The sequence below is a fragment of the Anabrus simplex genome, chromosome 1, assembly GCF_040414725.1.
Source record: "Anabrus simplex isolate iqAnaSimp1 chromosome 1, ASM4041472v1, whole genome shotgun sequence".
NCBI classification, from domain to species: domain Eukaryota; kingdom Metazoa; phylum Arthropoda; class Insecta; order Orthoptera; family Tettigoniidae; genus Anabrus; species Anabrus simplex.
This window is the reverse complement of record NC_090265.1, coordinates 138,309,832-138,325,733: the sequence shown is the minus strand read 5'-3', so window position 1 is coordinate 138,325,733 and position 15,902 is coordinate 138,309,832. Positions and strand designations below refer to the sequence as shown.

Sequence of the window (15,902 nt, the reverse complement as noted above, 5' to 3'; positions counted from 1 at the left end):
AGTACAGCGTTCTTTTGTTGCCAATGAATTAGCCACACACGACCTCGCTGATAAGTATCTAAATATCGTCACACCTATGAATCTACCACATGTAACTTTATAGATCACTGATCCACTGAATCAAAGTTAGCGCACTGCACTAATTACTCACTGTCTTTGTCCTGAACAAAAAGGTTTCTGGCGCAATCTAGGCAGACGCGACGCGCACGAGCAGCAATGTGATCGTTGAATGAATGCCCTCCTCCTCATCTCTCAGCTCTTACAGGAAGCACCAAACCAAACGATGCTAGGGAATGCCCCGAGAAACAACTTGAGTCTGGAATGTGGCCACTAAAGATCTTCCCACGGTGGTTCGGCTTGCTACGTATTTATTGATTTAATTATATGTTAATAGACTTTGACGTACCTTTCGCTTCGTAAAATTCTAGTGATAATTCCCATCCTTTTGCTATCCTGGGAAACCTCCAAATATGAGAATTATGGCTCAATTCCTGTGGTGTGGCGAACCTGTCTGCTCCCGCTCAAAATATTGTTAGGGTGGCGCTGGGACTTCCCATAACAAAATCTTATCTCTCTTTCTCTCTTCCACATATATCCTTTCTGACTCGTACACAGCCACACCCTGCCTAGGGAATTACCTTCTGAATTCCCGCGCTCTGTATAGCATCACGCCCTCACAAGCGGCGTCATATTGCGCAATATTATTTACTGCGTTAAATATCCATTCCCATGGTTAAACAGAATGGTACAGAACCTCAATTAGAACGAAAGATATGTTTGCTTCAATGAGAACAAAAGTTGAAGAAATGAGGCGTCAAATTGAATGTGCACTCATAACTTTCCTCAGAATCGACCAATTTGAATAGATAAGAGCTGAAATGAAAGAGCTTGATCCACTGAGTGTTCTTAGGTCAAAATGAACTCCGTACCTCAGTTAGAACCAAAGATATCATTGCTTCAAGAGACAAAAAATTGAAAAATCAAATAATTTGAGGAAGGCGGAAATCAAGTGATTTATAGTACCTGATGACAAATCTGTGTATGAATACCTTTCAGTTAAAAAATGAAGGAAATCGACCGGATAAAATGGCTGGACTGACTGACTTTAATTTTCATATTTTTTTAAATATATAGATGCGTACCTAAAGCTTACATGCAATGCATGTTAAACTGACTGGCCTGTAATTTTCAGCTTTATGTCTATCACACATTCCTTTATACACGGGGGCTACTATAGCAACTCTCCACAGATTTGGTATAGCTCCTTCATGCAAACAACAATAATAATGCGTTTGAACATTAATCATAGTGTGTTTGAAAGTCAACGCAATAACATATACCTTGTCAAAAACGGTGCTTCAACTAAAACTAAAATGTTCAAAATGTCACGAAATGTTACCTTATATCACTAAACTGCGAAAAAAAAATGACCAAATCAATATAACTGGCCGCAATATGTATTTACATGCAATATTAAATTGCTTTCAACGTGGTCAGGGACTCGTAATTCAATCTTATTTTTCATATTTCGGGTAAAATGACCTCAGGAAAGAAGTATTTTTCTTTACATCCGAACATTAGTTATAAGGGTAAGTATTCACTTTTGCATGTTTCGGTGGTGGTTGATACTTATAACTGATCATGACTTGTGTGTATGAAGTCGTGTGTACCAGGTTGTGCATAAGTTTTTGCCGGTTTTTGTGGTAAAGAAAATATGTCATTTTCAAGGGAAATTCATTTTTTTGTTTATTCATTGGCCATCGGCTTCTACACACTTCGCCCCTCTTTCAGGTAAGTTATGAATACAATGGCAGAAAAACTGTTTGTTTTTTGGCGGCAAACCATTCGTCGAGCCATTTTCCAAATTCCTCGAAATTGCTGAAGTGCTGATCTGCGAACGCGTGCCCCATTGGTGCGAAGAGGTGATAGTCATATTGCGCCAGGTCGCGAAAGTACGGCGGGTGCGGAAGGATGCCCCATCTGAGCGATTTAAAGGTGTCTTTCACTGGTTTTGCTGTGTGACACGCCGCATTATCGTGTAACAAAATCACTTTGCGATGTCTTCTGGCCCATTCCGGTTGTTTTACGAGAATACGTGATTTAAATTAATCATTAGTTGGCCATAGCGTTGTGCATTAACGGTTTCACCAGACTTCAAGAGTTCATAATACACAACACCGCTCTGGTCCCACCAGACACAAAACATGGTCTTACATTGTCGAAACCATGTCTCTCACATGTTCTAATCCATGAAACGTGTTCACGGTATGTTTCTACCATCAAACGATGACTTTCCACGACTTTTTCCTTTTGATTAAATAAGAAAAGCAATGCGTGCCGCAAATGTTCTTTTTCAGGCACAAACGTCGACATGACCACTGAACGATACAACACAGATGCTAGTGTTTGGCGGACTCAGTTTGTGTGTTTTGGTAGGTTAATGTCACACGAACAAACTGACGTATGTGTCAAATCCATTTGCTGCGTACTGTTCGCTGGCGCCATCTCTTAGTGAATCCGGAAAAGACTTACGCATACACCTGGTAGTAAGATAAACAGAAACGCCCAGCCCTCGTGCCAGAGGAATTAATCAGACATGGTTAATCAATCCGCGTCCGTCAAACCAGTGATTTGGTGGAGATATGCGAATTATATCTTTGTGGTGTAGACAGAATTCCTGAGAAACTTTACCAGTTCCTAGACCATCTAAATTCACAGTGGACATGGAATCGGATGGATGAAATCCTTTCTTGGACGGTTCTAGTGTCAAGCACCCTCACGGCTCCGTATGACACAATGTTTACCGCAAGACTACTCGCACAAATCACTATCACCATGCAGATTCTTACCACCACACAGGGTAGTATCACGACAGTCACGAAACGAATTTGTGAACGAACAGCTATCTAGAACGAGATTGGCACTTTCGGTGTCATGTTCTGCACAACGATGTACAGATTAATCGAGCCCTGCATTCCAGAAGGAAGAATAAACAAACCTCACAGAATAAAGTGCCTACATTCCCTATGTATCCATATACCACAAGACGGAATTGCTAAGACCCTCCGCTAACACGGTATAAAAACCGTGTCATGTATTGTCCACAAGAATTGATCTTAGTTTAGGTACAAACAAGGACAAATTGCCCCCACTATCACACCATTGAGTATACGACATTCCACGTGTCTTTGTCAGGGTATCCATTGGCTAAACATGCCAGTCCACTGGTACTCCCAGCAACCATCAGCCCTGTCCAAGCCCCCTTCGGTATTTCCTAGAAGAGACGAGTAAATCAGACCGGTGAACACCCAGACTGCGTGATTTCGTTTGTTTTCCCCGTGAACCTTTCCGGAACGCTACTCTGGCCGAATCTTGAAGATTCTAGTACTCCGTTACCAGGGTATTAAAAGGAGGTTAGCCGCGAATGAGAGTTAGTGTAGAGAAGTTGGACAGCAGAAGTGTTGTCTGTCGTCGGAGTGTCAGTGTCAGTAGTAGTATTGGAGTTTGTTGTTGTCGTTATGTTGTGGAGCTGGGCAGCAATAGTTTGTCGTTGTTGTTGTTATGTTGTGGAGCTGGATAGCAGTACTTTGTTGTTGTGATTATGTTTTGGAGCAGAACAGCAGTTGTTGTTGTAGTGGGTGAGAAGTAACTGTTGGAATGATGTGATTTTCTCATAAAAATAAAAATAAGATGTCATGCATATATATATATATATATATATATATATATATATATCTCTTGTAGTACTTATAAGAAAATAAACATTAAGGTTATGTGTTGGCAACTCAGGTAAATTGCGTCGAGTGGTTCATCTTGGTTTGCTTTGTTCTTAGAACGTTTGAACTGCTTGGTGTGTGTGATAGTTGAAGTCAACAGCTGGTAATAAAAGGGTCTATGTGATGAAGCTGGTGTTTCTATGGTATAATTTGCTTACCTACACCATTGTAATTCGTATAAATGAAGAGCTCCAGAGTGCTAGAGACTCAGAACGCCGCAGTACATTCCGGACAATATAAGTTGAAATTGAGTAACGAGAATTAACGCTATTTGCTTCACGTAGAACTGACACAGATAGGACTTATGGCGACGATGGGACAGGAAATGTTTAGGAGTGGGAAAGAAGCGGCCGTGGCTTTAATTAAGGTACAGCCCCAACACGTGCCTGGTGTGAAAATGGGAAACCACGGAAAACCATCATCAGGGCTGCCGACAGTGGGGTTCGAACCCACTATCTCCCGGATGCGAGCTCACCGCTGCGCGCTCCTAACTGCACGGCCAACTCGCCCGGTGAGAATTAACGGACGAAGCAAGTTGTGACATTATTGACGGGGAAAATGGCGACCTCGTGGACCGGTGGAAGAACACTGAGTATGAATCTGGCTAAGCTTACAGTGGAGAACTATTTTTGTGGGCATTGAAGGTGAAACAAGAGCTGTTGTTGAAAGATGTGTGAGAATCAGTAATAGGGTATGATGATACGTCAGGTTGTCAACTGCCTCAGAAAGAAACGAGACGACGAGCGCGAAACAATGTGATCGCGTTAGGGTTATTTTCAAATATGTGGGAGAACATTTTGAAAGTGACATTGCAGATATTGAATCAGCGAAAAAGTCATGGGAAAACTCGACGAGTTGTGTAATGACGGAGGGCTAATGAATGGTGCGATGACCCTGAAAGAGTTAACTCATTTTGTGAAGCCTAAGGACATGAGTGTTCAAGAATACTTCGCAAAAATAAATCAACTGTGGAGAACGAGTAAAGCCGGATACGCTTTCACAGATCAAGAAGTTGCAGGAATGATCATCGGAAATCTTACAGAGGAATATGCAGGTTGTATACCTTTCTTGGAAGCTGATTTGGCGAAACTGACAATCTCGAAGGTGAAGGCGAGATTACTCACTGAGAAAAGCAAAAGGAAATTTCAGAAAAATGGAGGAAAGTCTTACGACACTGGAAAACGTGAGGAGATGAAGCTCAAGCCATGGTTGTTCAACATAAGCTAAACAGGGTGCAGAATCGCGGCGGGGGGGGGGGAAGGGAGGGTTTACCCCCTCTCCCCCCACACATGATTTTGTCTCAAAGGTCCCACCCCACTAAAATTGCCCAGGGGGTATTATTTCATTATAAAATGAGCAAAATGTAACACATATATTTATCTACTGAAATCAATGTTTTTCACATTTTCATAAACACATCAACAATATTACACATAAGATAGAAATAATAGGATGACTGCCAGACCTTGAGCAATAAACCAACGCAGCGGTGGCAACTCTACACATGCAGCCTATTTTTCACGTTTACCTCTGTCAAGTCCATTTGAAACCCGGAAATAATTTTTCATTGGATAGCATTCTTGTTATAACAACAGAATTCAAACAAAAACATTTAAATTTACATTTTTCAGGTGGAGGGGGTAATTTACTCACAAGGGAATTGCATACCCCTCCTTGGCCGGGTACTGCTTGCTTGAAATAAACACTAGTAGTTAAGCCCTATGATACTCCCCCCCACCCCCACCATTTTATCCCGATTTCGCACCCTGAAGCGATATATCAAGAAAGAAGACGTGGGACGAGGAAAACAGTATAGTTGCTACAATGGCGGTAAACAGGGACATGTACCTAAATATTGTCGCAGTACTCAAAAGTGCTCCAATTGTGGTACGTCAGGACATTATTGTAAAGTATGTTCAACAATGAAGAGTGACGAATCATCACGGGAGAGTAAATCAGTGAATGCAAGTGGAAAAGCGGTACGCTCAGAAATTATACATGTAGTAGATAAAGTAATGTGCATGGTAGTTTCTGTAGGAACTGAGAAAATTAGAGATTGCCTGTTCGATTCATGTGCGTCCCATCATATGTGTCCAACAGAGGAGATGTTTATAGACATGTCAATAAATGTAACTGGGAATGTAGAAATAGGAGATAACAGTAAGCTGGATGCTAGGGGTATACTGTAGGTAAAGTGAAATTAAAATATCAACAGAATGGACAGTTACGTTCTTTTCTGCTATTTGCTTGACGTCGCACTGACACAGATGTGTCTTACAGCGACGATGGAATAGGAAAGGCCTAGGAATGGGAAGGAAGCGGCCGTGGCCTTAATTAAGGTACTGCTCCAGCATTTGCCTGGTGTGAAAATGAGAAACCACGGAAAACCATCTTCAGGACTGCCGACAGTGGGGTTCGAACCCACTATCTCCCGATTACTGGATACTGGCTGCACTTAAGTGACTGCAGCTATCGAGCTCGGTTAATTACATTTACAGATGTGTTGTATGTACCAAACTTGGGTGCAAATTTAATATCAGTTGTAAGTTAACCAGCAAAGGTTTCAAAATAGGATTTGCAGGAGAGTAAGCAGTGGTTGTGGATAAGAATTGAGATTAAACATTGTTTATTGCAAACAGGAGGAATGATGTGTATGCAGTGCAGATAGAGGGAAGAAATTATATTGTAGCTGTGAGTGATTGTGGCCAAATAATAGATCAAGAATGTAATAACAATGTAACATTTAAATGTATTGGGCAGGTTAGGTTGTGGCATGAGAGATATGGACATGCACATTCTGAAGCTTTGTTTAAACTGCCTATGTTAGAATAGAAAAGGAGTAATGATATTAACACTGGTGTATGCATTCATGGGAAACTAAGTAACAAGAGAGAGAGAGAGATGTATTAAAGAAATTAATCGTTCGTCCTCCATTGAGGGTGAACATTTGGATCCGGAATACAGTTTCAATTTCAATGGAGTTTAAAAATATCAAGAAATAAAAATTTAATCGTTGAAGCTCTTCTGAGCGTAAGGGAGAAAAACCACTTGATGTTGTGCACACTGATGTAATTGGAAAAATTAGTCCACCATCACTCGGGAAAGATCAATATTTTGTAACTATGGTTGATGAATACTCCAGATATAATGTGGCTGTGTGTGTGAAAACAAGGATGAAGTGTTGGAGGTTGTTTAATAGCTATCAGGCAAAGGCAGAAAAGTTACATGGTGTAGGAATTAAGGTAGTGCAATCTAACAATGGTACAGAATACACATGTAGCGGGTTTCAAGCACAATTGCAAAAATGTGGTATTACTCATAGGAGGTCTGTTCCGTACACTCCACAACAAAATGGATTAGCAGAGAGGCAGATTAGAACGATGTTTGATACTGTTAGATGTTTATTGATCCAGTCTGGGTTATTAAAAGCATTTTGGGGAGAAGCGGCAATGACTGCAGTGTATTTAAGAAAGAGGTGCCCATCCTCAGCAATAAATGTTCAGATACCGTATGAACTGTGGTTCAGTAGAAAGTTAGATGAGGAAGAAATAGATTAAAAGTATTTGGATGTCAGGCGTGGGCTGTGACAGCAGACAGCAGGAAGTTAGATCCCAGAGCAGAGTCATGCGTTATGATAGGGTACGAGGCAGGTACTAAAGATGGATGTAGATTATGGAGTCTTGAAAGGAAAAACGTAATAATGAGAAGAAGTGCGGTTTTTGAGGAGCAGATATTTCCCTTTAAGGTGAAAATTCCTGGAACTGATATCTTAGAAAAGATAAATGTACCAAAGGCAGAGTGTTAGTGAAACATACTTTGACATACTCCAGAGATAAAATTAGGGACTGAGTTAGACACAGGGGAGGATGGAGGAATCAGCGACCGGAGAGGAAAAGCTAGAGTTTGGTTCTATAGCAATACAAGAGCCAGGGAATAATCTGAGGTCAATAAGACAGAGGAAAGGTAAGACTAGTGCAGATTGTAAGACAGTGATGGAAGTTAGACATGTGAGTGTAGTGGAACCTAGAACAGTTGAGGAGGTTATGTCAAGCCAAGAGTCTGATAACTGGATGGAAGCCATGAAGGTGGAGATCAATGAGATGAGAAATAAGGATGTTTGGGAAATTGTAAAAAGACCGGATAATATCAAGGTAATTAGTTCTAAGTGGATGTTTGCATATGTTTGCATTGAAATATGACAATGAGGATAACATTCAGAAATATAAGGCCAGGTTGGTTGCCCAAGGTTCTAAGAGACAGATGAACCTTAGTTATGATGAAACATTTAGTCCTGTTATAAAGAGGAAAACAATGAGACTATTTATAGGTATTGCAGTACGTAAAGGTTGGACTGTAGAACATCTACATGTAACTAGTGCTTACTTAAATGGTGATGTACTGTATAGATGGAACAACCAGGATTGTTCGTAGGAAAATATGTCCAAAACTATGTATATAAATTGAAGAAAGGTATCTATGGACTACCTAATTCGAGTAAAGACTGCAATGCTTGTGTTGATGCTATAATTAGAAGACTACATTTTAAGAGATGTGTCAAAGAGCCATGTGTGTATGTAAAGGAGTGTTGTATCATTGGCAAGTATGCTGACAACATAATTGTAATAGGTGACATAGAAGTTGTTAAGATGGTTAAAATAAGGTTGGCAGATGAGTTAGGGATTAAAGATATAGGGAAAGTAATAAACTTAAGTCAATAAAAATAGAACTAGTAAAAAGGGGTTCATTGAGTTTGTATATGTAGCATCGGAGGAAAATGCTGCAGACTTGTTCACAAAGAATTTATCAAGCAACAAGCTTGAGAGTTTCTGTAGGCTTATAGGATTGCAATGAGAGGATAACTGATTGAAGTGTAGTTGTTTTATATTTATGAGAAAAGGAGAAGTGTTGGAATGTTGTGATTTTCACATAAAAATAAAAATAAGATGCCATGTATATATATCTTGTAGTAGTTATAAGAAAATAAGATTAAGGTTATGTGTTGGCAACTCAGGTAAATTGCGTCGAGTGGTTCATCTTGGTTTGCTTTGTTCTTTGAAGGTTTGAACTGCTTGGTGTGTGTGATAGTTGTGGTCAACAGCTGGTAATAAAAGAATGTATGTGATGAAGCTGGTGTTTCTATATTATAATGTGCTTACCTAAACTAGTGTAATGAGTAGAAATGAAGATATATAAACAGTAACAGCGCTCGTCGTGGTTGTTGTCGCTGAGTGTACTGCAAGAGTACGACGGTAAGTAATGTTAAAGTGTGGTCAATGTTGTTTAGCGGCGCTGCGTTATCGTCTTGCCGAGTAATTATGCCGAGTAGATCACTGTGTGGAGTGGTCACGACGATTATGAGATAATTGAATTCATTGTGCTGACTGTGTGGTGACGGACTAGTCTGGAGTCGAGCCAAGCAACAGTCGTCATGCGTCATGATTGCTAACAGACTGTGTGTTCGAATCTGTGTGTGCGAAGCTGTTGAGTGGGGTGACTGAGCGTGCGAAGTGAGTGAAAGGTGCGCTCTTAAAAAGGCACTCGGTTCCAGGTAAACACTGTCTAGTCGGAGACGTGATGTAGAATAACACACACGGTACATCGGCCTGTCGTAAGAGGCGACTAAAAGGGGCCCCAGGGGCTCTGAACTTTGGAGCGTTGGATGGCGAACACGGGGCTCTTTGCTGAGTCCTGGCATTCCTTCCACTTGTGCTAGGCTCCTCACTTTCATCTATCCTATCCGACCTCCCTTGGTGAACTCATGTTCTTTTCCGACCCCGACGGTATTAGAGCACTCGAGGCCTAGGGAGACTCATTTTTATGCCCTTTGTAGTCCTTGTCTTTCTTTGGCTGATACCTTCATTTTTTGAATTGTCGGACCCCTTCCATTTTTTCTCTGTGATTAGTTTTACACTGACTGACAGAGCAAATGCAACACCAAGAAGGAGTGGTCAGAACTTTATGCCAATTGCAGGGTAGACTGACGTCACTGAGGTATGCTCATGATGTGAAATGCGCCGCTGTACTGCGCACGTAGCGAACGATAAATGGGACACGGCGTTGGCGAATGGCCCACTTCGTACCGTGATTTCTCAGCCGACAGTCATTGTAGAACGTGTTGTCGTGTGCCACAGGACACGTGTATAGCTAAGAATGCCAGGCCGCCGTCAACGGAGGTATTTCCAGCAGACAGACGACTTTACGAGGAGTATGGTGATCGAGCTGAGAAGGGCAGGTTGGTCGCTTCGTCAAATCGCAGCCGATACCCATAGGGATGTGTCCACGGTGCAGCGCCTGTGGCGAAGATGGTTGGCGCAGGGACATGTGGCACGTGCGAGGGGTTCAGGCGCAGCCCGAGTGACGTCAGCACGCGAGGATCGGCGCATCCGCCGCCAAGCGGTGGCAGCCCCGCACGCCACGTCAACCGCCATTCTTCAGCATGTGCAAGACACCCTGGCTGTTCCAATATCGACCAGAACAATTTCCCGTCGATTGTTTGAAGGAGGCCTGCACTCCCGGCGTCCGCTCAGAAGACTACCATTGACTCCACAGCATAGACGTGCACGCCTGGCATGGTGCCGGCATGGTGCCGGGCTAGAGCGACTTGGATGAGGGAATGGCGGAACGTCGTGTTCTCCGATGAGTCACGCTTCTGTTCTGTCAGTGATAGTCACCGCAGACGAGTGTGGCGTCGGCGTGGAGAAAGGTCAAATCCGGCAGTAACTGTGGAGCGCCCTACCGCTAGACAACGCGGCATCATGGTTTGGGGCACTATTGCGTATGATTCCACGTCACCTCTAGTGCGTATTCAAGGCACGTTAAATGCCCACCGCTACGTGCAGCATGTGCTGCGGCCGGTGGCACTCCCGTACCTTCAGGGGCTGCCCAATGCTCTGTTTCAGCAGGATAATGCCCGCCCACACACTGCTTGCATCTCCCAACAGGCTCTACGAGGTGTACAGATGCTTCCGTGGCCAGCGTACTCTCCGGATCTCTCACCAATCGAACACGTGTGGGATCTCATTGGACGCCGTTTGCAAACTCTGCCCCAGCCTCGTACGGACGACCAACTGTGGCAAATGGTTGACAGAGAATGGAGAACCATCCCTCAGGACACCATCCGCACTCTTATTGACTCTGTATCTCGACGTGTTTCTGCGTGCATCGCCGCTCGCGGTGGTCCTACATCCTACTGAGTCGATGCCGTGCGCATTGTGTAACCTGCATATAGGTTTGAAATAAACATCAATTATTCGTCCGTGCCGTCTCTGTTTTTTCCCCAACTTTCATCCCTTTCGAACCACTCCTTCTTCTGTCAGTCAGTGTATATAGAGGATGGTTGCCTAGTTGTACTTCATCTTAAAACAATAATCACCACCACCACCTGTGAAGACTAAATACTTCGTAAATAGCCAATAATTATTAGGGAATTATTTTGTGTGTATATGTGTGGGTCTTAAGTAGTCTCGTACAGCTCTTTTTCAGTGAGCTACATGCACAATTTTAACCACATATCAGACCTCCTGACATTCTTAAATTTATGGCAGCGCCACGAATCGAAACCGGAACCCCGAGTACGACAGCTAGTCGTGCTAACCGTTACGCTACGGAGCAGACATTAGATCGATAACATAGACTTTTATTCATAACAATATTCATCCTGGCCACCTCTCTCCAAATCTGTCTGATGACCTTATATTGTTTAGTCTACAACTCACGGACGGGCAAGTATGAAACATGTGACTTGGAGCATATACGACGCTATCAATTCCTACTTGGAGTTTAATAGAGCATCGTGAGCCATTTGATGAGAAACGAGATTATCATATCAATGGAACAACGATCAACTGATTTTGAAGGTCAAACCTTTTGTCTTTGTTTAGAAGAGTCGTGGGTATGGTCGGACGTGTATCTCTTCTGAGCAAAGTCTTCGCGAAGAGCAAATAATTGATTTCTACAGTTTTACGATAGTAAGAATACTTCCTAATCATTTCTTGTTGAAGAGAACAGAGGCTGTCTTCAGAGGGAAGGGCCAGTAGAGACGTTCTTATCAGCTCGCTATGTGCGTCTCGCTTGAGTTTGCCGTCAACTCTAATTTGTCTGTCAATCTACATATAAACCATTAGATGTGAATCTATCGGGATTTTCCCGGGTGAACTGTGGTAGTGGTGTTGCAGAAGGTTGTTGTAAGAGGAAGTACAACCAGGCAGTCACCATCTGTTAAAATTAATCGGAGGAAAAAAGGAAGAATTCTGATCCTTTGAATAGGGAAAAGAAAGAAAAAGACCACAGAAGATGTGGAAATGCAAGACACCCTAGGCCTAGTGCTGATGAAGAAAGATCGGATAGGAAAGGTTAAAAGTGAAGAGATGGGCACAAGTAAGTGGAAACAATGCCAGACTCAGGTAGGGGACACGTGGTCGCCAACACACGCTGACGAGAAGCCGTGGCAGTTTGTAGGTACAGGAGGAGTAACAGATACCGGTATTATACTCATTACAAACAGTCGTGACAGAAGAAACAGATCCATGTTCATTATTAAACTGTTCGTTATACGTCACTTATGATCATAGGAAATGTGTATCTGAAACACAATTGCACTACCACTTTGAACACAACAGCACTTCAATTTACAAGAGTTCCCGCGGAAGGAGCAGATGTTTATTGTCAGGCTTTGAGACTTGAGACAAGCGCATACGCGGCAGCCCCACTCTCACCCCTTACCCCGCAATCACACGACTTCATCTCAGACGACCCTAGTGAGTTGAAAGCCCTTTGAGTCTTCTTTCCCCCCTGAGGGTGGGGGCGGTAGAATAATACCCACGGTATTCACTGCATATCCTAAGGGGCGACAAACAGGGGCCCCAGGGGCGCTGAACTTTGGAGCGTGGGTCGATGACCTGGGGGCCCTTAGCTGAGTCCTGGCATTGCTTCCACTTACTTGTGCTAGGCTCCTCACTTTCATCTATCCTATCCGACCTTCCTTGGTCAACATTTGTTCTTTTCCCACCCAGACACCATTAGGTTTCCGAGGGCTAGGGTTTCTTTCACTTTCACGCCCTTCGTGGCCCTTGTCTTTCTTTGGCCGATACCGTCATGTTTCGAAGTGCCGGATCTCTTCCATTTCTTTCTCTCTGATTAATGTTATATAGAGAATGGCTGCCTAATTGTACTTCCGCTTAAATTTGTAGTCACCACCACCTGAGTTTTCTTTCAGTCACCTCTTACAAAAAGTGGAGGGTACTGGGGATCTACCACCTTCATTCACAGGGGCAGAAACAGCGGATCGCAAGAGATTTGAGAATTCAAGCAATATTGGGCTTGGTCATCACTTGGATGGGTTGATGGAGTCCTGTTGGCTAGAGGAGGAGCAGAAACGAACTGGCCACACTACCATAAATTAACTCCGGCTCAGTGGCCAGTGGCTTAGATGGAACAGCGAGTAGGTCACCAACGTCCTGTTTTGCGTAATGCGCTTCTTATTGATCATCTTTTACCAATAACAGCTCTAAGAATTTAAAACTTCTAGCTTGAGTGCTTGACAGGCGAAAAAATTTAACAATTTTTACAGTGTCATTCAAATTCTCTTTTAACACACACACGCACGCACACACACACACGCACACACATTGGTACTGGATGGACAACAATCTGCCCATGCATCATGCTTTTATCCTTTAAGAAGTTCAGTGATTGTTGAAGTGTTTCATTTTCCTTACGCTCCTATTAGGGAAGTTGAAATTGAGGACTAAAGATGGAAACGGATGAAAGTGCCAGAAACATGTTTTCAAGTAAACGCCAATAATTGAGTTCCGGAGAACAGTGGCACATTCATCCTTCTCTACCATTGGAGACCTGGAATTAATGACTACCTACGGCCTTTGCAAAGCAAATAGGCTATACCACATCCAATACATTTCATACAATTACATACAATATTTAGCTTCTATAAATTTCATTTCTTTAAGTAAGTGGTTCAGAAATTAGGAAATGCATGAGTTATAGCTCACTGACACAATAGACAGCACAGAAGAATTGCAGCACGAGACGCTGGCACATTCACCCTTCTCCACCAAACTCAGCTGGGCACATTGGGCTGTGGCACTACTTGTTGAACTTCGTACCAACCAAACTAATGACCACCATATGCGGCATGGCTAATACATCCCCCTATTACAAAAAACAAAAACAAGAAAACCCCACATTTTTTATATTTCGGCACTTTCATCCCTTCCCATCTTTTGTCCTCAATTTCCCATCGTGATAACATAAATATGGAAGCATCCCCACTGTTTTCCTTGAATGTGTCCTTCTTAATGACATCATATTATGTACTTCCAGGGTGATTCTGGTGGACCTTTACAGTGTGGAGGCCTCTTGACCGGTATCGTATCTTGGGGCAATGACTGCGCCCTTCCCAAATATCCAGGAGTGTACACTGAGGTGGCATACTACAAGGACTGGATCAAGATGACTCTTGCCAAAAGCTTTGATGATGGTTGGGAAAATTCTTCATTTTTTCCTGAATGAAAACATGCTACTTTCTTAAATTATAAATGTGTAAAAATGGTCATTTATTGACTTTTTTACTTTCCTCCACTTTCTAATTTGATATAAACGCACATTCCAATCTAATAAAAACAATTATAGGCACATCTTATATTCCTTCACTTTCCTATTTAATAAACATATATAAAAAGGTCGGCGCACTGGCCTTCGGTTCAGAGGGCTTTGAGTTCGATTCCGGGTAGGGTCAAGGATTTTACTGCGTATGGTTAATTTTTCTGACGCGGGGACTGTGTTTTCGTGTTCGTCAATGATACTAACTGTAAGGAATTGTTTACCATTAAAGTCGCCCTTCAGACGGTTAGGTGAATCTCCTGAACTTTGGAACCACAATTTATTTATTCATTTGCAAGATTTAATTTAATAATTACACTTAATTTTAATTCAAGAAGCCATCCAGGTTTATTCCAACAGTAATAATGTGATTATTACGTTCACTTAATTTCCTCTCGTGCATTTAATAAATCATTCAACTAGCCTATACCAGCCTTTAATTCAAAGTAGTTAAGAAATCCTGAACACCTGTAGGATATGTCAGCAAGTGAAGAAAGGACCGTAAGCGACCCTGTAGAGAGGAATATCATGGCATGTTATCAACAAACGTGAGGTAATGTATATTTTATAGCTGAATATCCAGATCCAAGGGTTCATTATACAGCCAGTCCCTATTTAGAGTGATTTGTGCATGTGACAGTGGAGGTGTGGATTTCAGTGGGCTAGGCAGACTGATCTGTATTAGCACCTTCTGGCTCACTGAGGGAAGGAACGTCTTAACACACCTCTTTTCATCTGCATACAACACACCATACTACCAACTGCCATAGAAATACACAATAATGACTACATCCCTCCACTTAAGAGACATAAAATAGCTTTTGGCAGATATACAAGATATTCTCCGCATCCACGAAAATGGTTGTCTGCAGATATTGCTACTATTTAACAAATGAAAACCTCTGGAAACCCCTTAATTCGGTTCCCATCAACATGTAACACCATTTTGACTCATGGTAGTGCAGTTAAAACACATTTGTTGTAAGAAATTAGTTCACTTAGCTGTAGGAATATACGAGAAGAAGTCTTGAAATATTCTTCGTAGTATTCAAGAACGTAAATACAATTCAAAATTCACAGTCTTGATGAGATGTGGAAATGGGCATATATGCATAGTGTTGTTGTGGTAGAGGAGAAGAAGTCTTATGATATTCTTCTTATCACTGCGAAGCGTAGATACACTTTAAAATCATTCATAATCTTGATGAGATGTGGAATTGATCATATAGTATTGTTTTAATAAAATGTCAGTTGAACAAATATATTATTGCAGTGGAAAGGATTTTATATATAGTTGTGTATAAAGAAAACAATGTAAAAAATGTTGAAGGTGTCCATGGAGATTAATAACTTTAAAATGATAGTGAAAAGGCACTTGAAAATATGAATTAAGTTAAAAAGTATATTCTTTGCATTAAAATGGTGGAATGAATTCTCATCTAATGCTGACATAAAGAAAGGAAAAATAAATAAAATTAGAAAGATGTAGGAAATGTTAATGAAATTTGA

The 15,902-nt window shown here is 41.9% G+C and overlaps 1 protein-coding gene across 1 annotated transcript in view; it reads left to right on the top strand.

Annotated features, from left to right (window-relative positions):
• LOC136857989 (anionic trypsin-2) overlaps window positions 1-14,782 on the top strand; it is a 204,428-nt gene extending 189,646 nt beyond the window's left edge. The window contains exon 7 of the mRNA XM_068225745.1: window positions 14,115-14,782. Within this exon, the coding sequence (XP_068081846.1) occupies window positions 14,115-14,303 (189 nt within the window). The 3' untranslated portion in view covers window positions 14,304-14,782. The remainder of the gene's footprint in view (window positions 1-14,114) is intronic.
• The last annotated feature ends 1,120 nt before the right edge of the window (window positions 14,783-15,902 follow it).